Source organism: Xenopus laevis, chromosome 8L (genome assembly GCF_017654675.1).
Source record: "Xenopus laevis strain J_2021 chromosome 8L, Xenopus_laevis_v10.1, whole genome shotgun sequence".
In the NCBI taxonomy this organism is placed as follows: domain Eukaryota; kingdom Metazoa; phylum Chordata; class Amphibia; order Anura; family Pipidae; genus Xenopus; species Xenopus laevis.
Window position 1 is genome coordinate 133,199,694 of NC_054385.1, and position 3,290 is coordinate 133,202,983.

Sequence of the window (3,290 nt, forward strand, 5' to 3'; positions counted from 1 at the left end):
GGAAGAAACAAAAAAATACAAAATAAAATAAGAAATACAAGTTGCACTGAATAAAACAGACACAGAGAAAAGAGAATATCCAGGGAGGGCTGGTAAAGGGTATGTTAGGGGGTAACACAAGACTTTCCTGGGCACCTGATGGGGCTTCAGAATAAAAGATCCGTTTTGGGGCGGGTCCCGCCTGTCGGAACTTTCCTTCACTGAGCTGGGAAAGAGTTAAGCTTTAGGGTAAGGAGGGTCACGGGGTTGTTTGGGAGTGTCTGGGATTTGCACCCCATTTAACCAGTCCCAGAGAAGCAATGAGGCTGTGCCTACCACAAACGTACCCCCTCCAGCACCCATAGGAGGGGCAGAGTCATTGCCCTTTATAAGTGGCACCGCTCCCTCTAACTGACCATTTCTGCAGCTTCTTTATAACTTTCCTTCCCTGTCTGATCCAGTCTGGGTAAGTAGCTGCCACTTCTTCCTTCTGAGCCTGGCACTCACATTAAGCCTGGCACTCTGTCTAAGCCTGGCACTCTCTCTAAGCCTGCCAGTCTCTCTAAGCCTGCCAGTCTCTCTAAGCCTGCCAGTCTCTCTAAGCCTGCCAGTCTCTCTAAGCCTGCCAGTCTCTCTAAGCCTGCCAGTCTCTCTAAGCCTGCCAGTCTCTCTAAGCCTGCCAGTCTCTCTAAGCCTGGCACTCTCTCTAAGCCTGCCAGTCTCTCTAAGTCCGCCAGTGTGTCTGTCTGAGGCTGGCATTCTATTTAAGCCTAGATGTTTCTATGTCTGAGCCTGACACTCTCTATCTTCATCTGACACTTCCTTTATCTGATCTTGGCCCTCTGTCTTTGTCTGGTTCTGTCTCTGCTTTGCCTTTCTCTATATGTGAGCTGAGCAGCCTCTGTTTGGTGCTTTGTCTCTATCTGTCTGAGCCTGGCACTCTTTCTTTCCAAGACTGGTTCTCTCCATCTTTGTCTTTCCCTTCACTCTATCTCTGTCTGAGCTTTAATTCTCTCACTTTGAGTCTGACATTCTCTTTATAATACTGTAACTCTACTATCAGAGCTGGTGTTCAACCTCTATCTAAACCTGGTACTCCAAGCCTGGCACCATCTCTCTGAGCCTGGTATTGAGTCTGTTCTGTCTGTGTCTGTCTCTTACTCTTTCTCTCTCTGTCTGGCACTCTGTTTCTATCTGAGCCTGGCATTGTATCTATGTCTGAGCCTGGCATTCCCTCGCCCACTCTCATTGTGTAACCATATAACTAGTTGTAATTGGTTTGAGCTACTGTGTTTGTGCAGGACAAGGGTAAAGCCTGCAGGAACCTGGTCGTATCAGCCTGAGGGTTTGGGACTGGGGAATATATGGGTCTCCGGGTCTCTCCTTGACTTTGGCGACTTTAAGAGACCCACCCAACACAAAAAAGATGAAACATCATGAAAATGTTTTTTGCAACCAAAATGTGTTAGAATAACCAATCCCCATTCCCTTCCCAGTGAGCCATGGCCAATTCCCCAAAATCCACTCTCGAAAAATCCATCTTCGACCTGGTTGAGACTTACAGAAAATACGCCGGTGACGACTGCGTCCTAAACCAGGAGGAGTTGCAGAAGTTGGCCATGAAGGAGTTCCCCACCCTGTGTGTAAGTACATTGGCTCCCTAAATCCTGGGGCGCAGTGTGGGTGCTGAGACCTGTCCTTACAATATCCTGGGATCAAGTGAAATCACATGGAATAAGCAATGTATTATATATATATATATATATATATATATATATATATATATATATATATATATATATATATATATATATATATTTGGTACCATTAACAATTACTTTGCCCTTCAGTAGGTGAGTACTACTTACCCTTGAACCCTACATTGTGGTGTCAGTTCCTCATAGTTCTGATTCTCTCACCCCATTGCTGGGGCATTCTGGGGGTATCACACACAGATACAATTGGGATGGTGCTTCTCTATCCTTTCCATGACGCTGCGTTTCTTCCTCCCCAACAGCAAAGTGATGAGAAGGAGGACATTATGAAGGACGTGTTTGCACAGATGGACATGGATGGGGACAACAAAGTCACCTTCAAAGAATTTGCCTTGTTCTACTGCTACATCTCCATCTCTCTGGCAGAAATGATGTGTCATTGCAAGTAATTCTGCTGTTTTCTGTAAAATGTCAATAAAAGTCACTTCTGACCCTCCTGCTGATGCTTTCTTTCTGTTCCTTCATCTTCTACCATGTACATATCCCCAGGGGTTCTTTACTGTAAGGGCAGTCAGGTTATGGGATTCCCTACCAAGAGAGGGGAATGAGTGATTTATTGGTGGGGAGGAAAGGAGATCTCACCATCAGCATAGGAAGGGGTTCTTTACTGTAAGGACAGTCAGGTTATGGGATTCCCTACCAAGAGAGGGGAATGAGTGATTCATTGGTGGGGAGAAAATGAGATTTCACCATCAGCATAGGAAGGGGTTCTTTACTGTAAGTGCAGTCAGGTTATGGGATTCCCTACCAAGAGAGGGGGAATGAGTGATTCATTGGTGGGGAGGAAAGGGGATCTCATCATCAGCATAGGAAGGGGTTCTTTACTGTAAGGACAGTCAGGTTATGGGATTCCCTACCAAGAGAGGGGGAATGAGTGATTCATTGGTGGGGAGGAAAGGAGATCTCACCATCAGCATAGGAAGGGGTTCTTTACTGTAAGGGCAGTCAGGTTATGGGATTCTCTACCAAGAGAGGGGGAATGAGTGATTCATTGGTGGGGGAGGAAAGGAGATCTCACCATCAGCATAGGCATGGGTTCTTTACAGGTACACAGTGTGTTATCCACAAATACCCCCAAATCCTCCTGTAAAGAGGAGACCCCCCCCCCAACACACTCCCATTTAATTTAGTGTGCCCAGAAAATTACCCAATGATTTGTTCAACACCAATGGGTAACTTTTTGTGAGTGTCTTTCAGAAGTGGGTAGAGGGCCCAGATTGAGAGAGAGTCATATTTGGGTTGTCATAGTTCTGGCTAAAAAAACTATTATTATATGATATAGCCTAACTGGCAGAGTTCTGAAATTTCTGTTGGACCTCAATGAGGTCAAACACTGCCTTGATAGCGACTGTAGGAATAAAAGCTAATAGCTATGTGGTAGCATCCAGAGCCAGAATGATGGGTACCCAGAATAAGTATATGAGTTGCTCCATTTCCCAGCAGCCCCTACTGAGCATGCTCCCTGAGCATTAGTAACGTTTGTCCCAGGTAGTTGGCTAGAAATGTACTTTCTGGATATGGAAACCAATTTTGGGG

General features: G+C 45.6%; 1 protein-coding gene across 1 annotated transcript; it reads left to right on the forward strand.

The window, feature by feature from the left end:
* The first annotated feature begins 324 nt into the window (after window positions 1-324).
* LOC108699646 (protein S100-G) lies at window positions 325-2,190 on the forward strand. The gene is made up of 3 exons (XM_018231751.2): window positions 325-445; window positions 1,476-1,622; window positions 1,997-2,190. Exons 2-3 carry the CDS (start codon window positions 1,482-1,484, stop codon window positions 2,141-2,143), a joined length of 288 nt encoding a protein of 95 aa, XP_018087240.1. The 5' UTR covers window positions 325-445; window positions 1,476-1,481; the 3' UTR covers window positions 2,144-2,190.
* Window positions 2,191-3,290: the final 1,100 nt, after the last annotated feature.

What these genes read in the sequence shown, in the direction of transcription:
- LOC108699646 (XM_018231751.2), top strand. Translation starts at nt 1,482, where the DNA reads ATGGCCAATTCCCCAAAATCCACTCTCGAAAAATCCATCTTCGACCTG. An exon ending in AGGAGTTCCCCACCCTGTGT is followed by an intron (nt 1,623 to 1,996) that starts GTAAGTACATTG and finishes CCTCCCCAACAG; the next exon opens with CAAAGTGATGAGAAGGAGGA.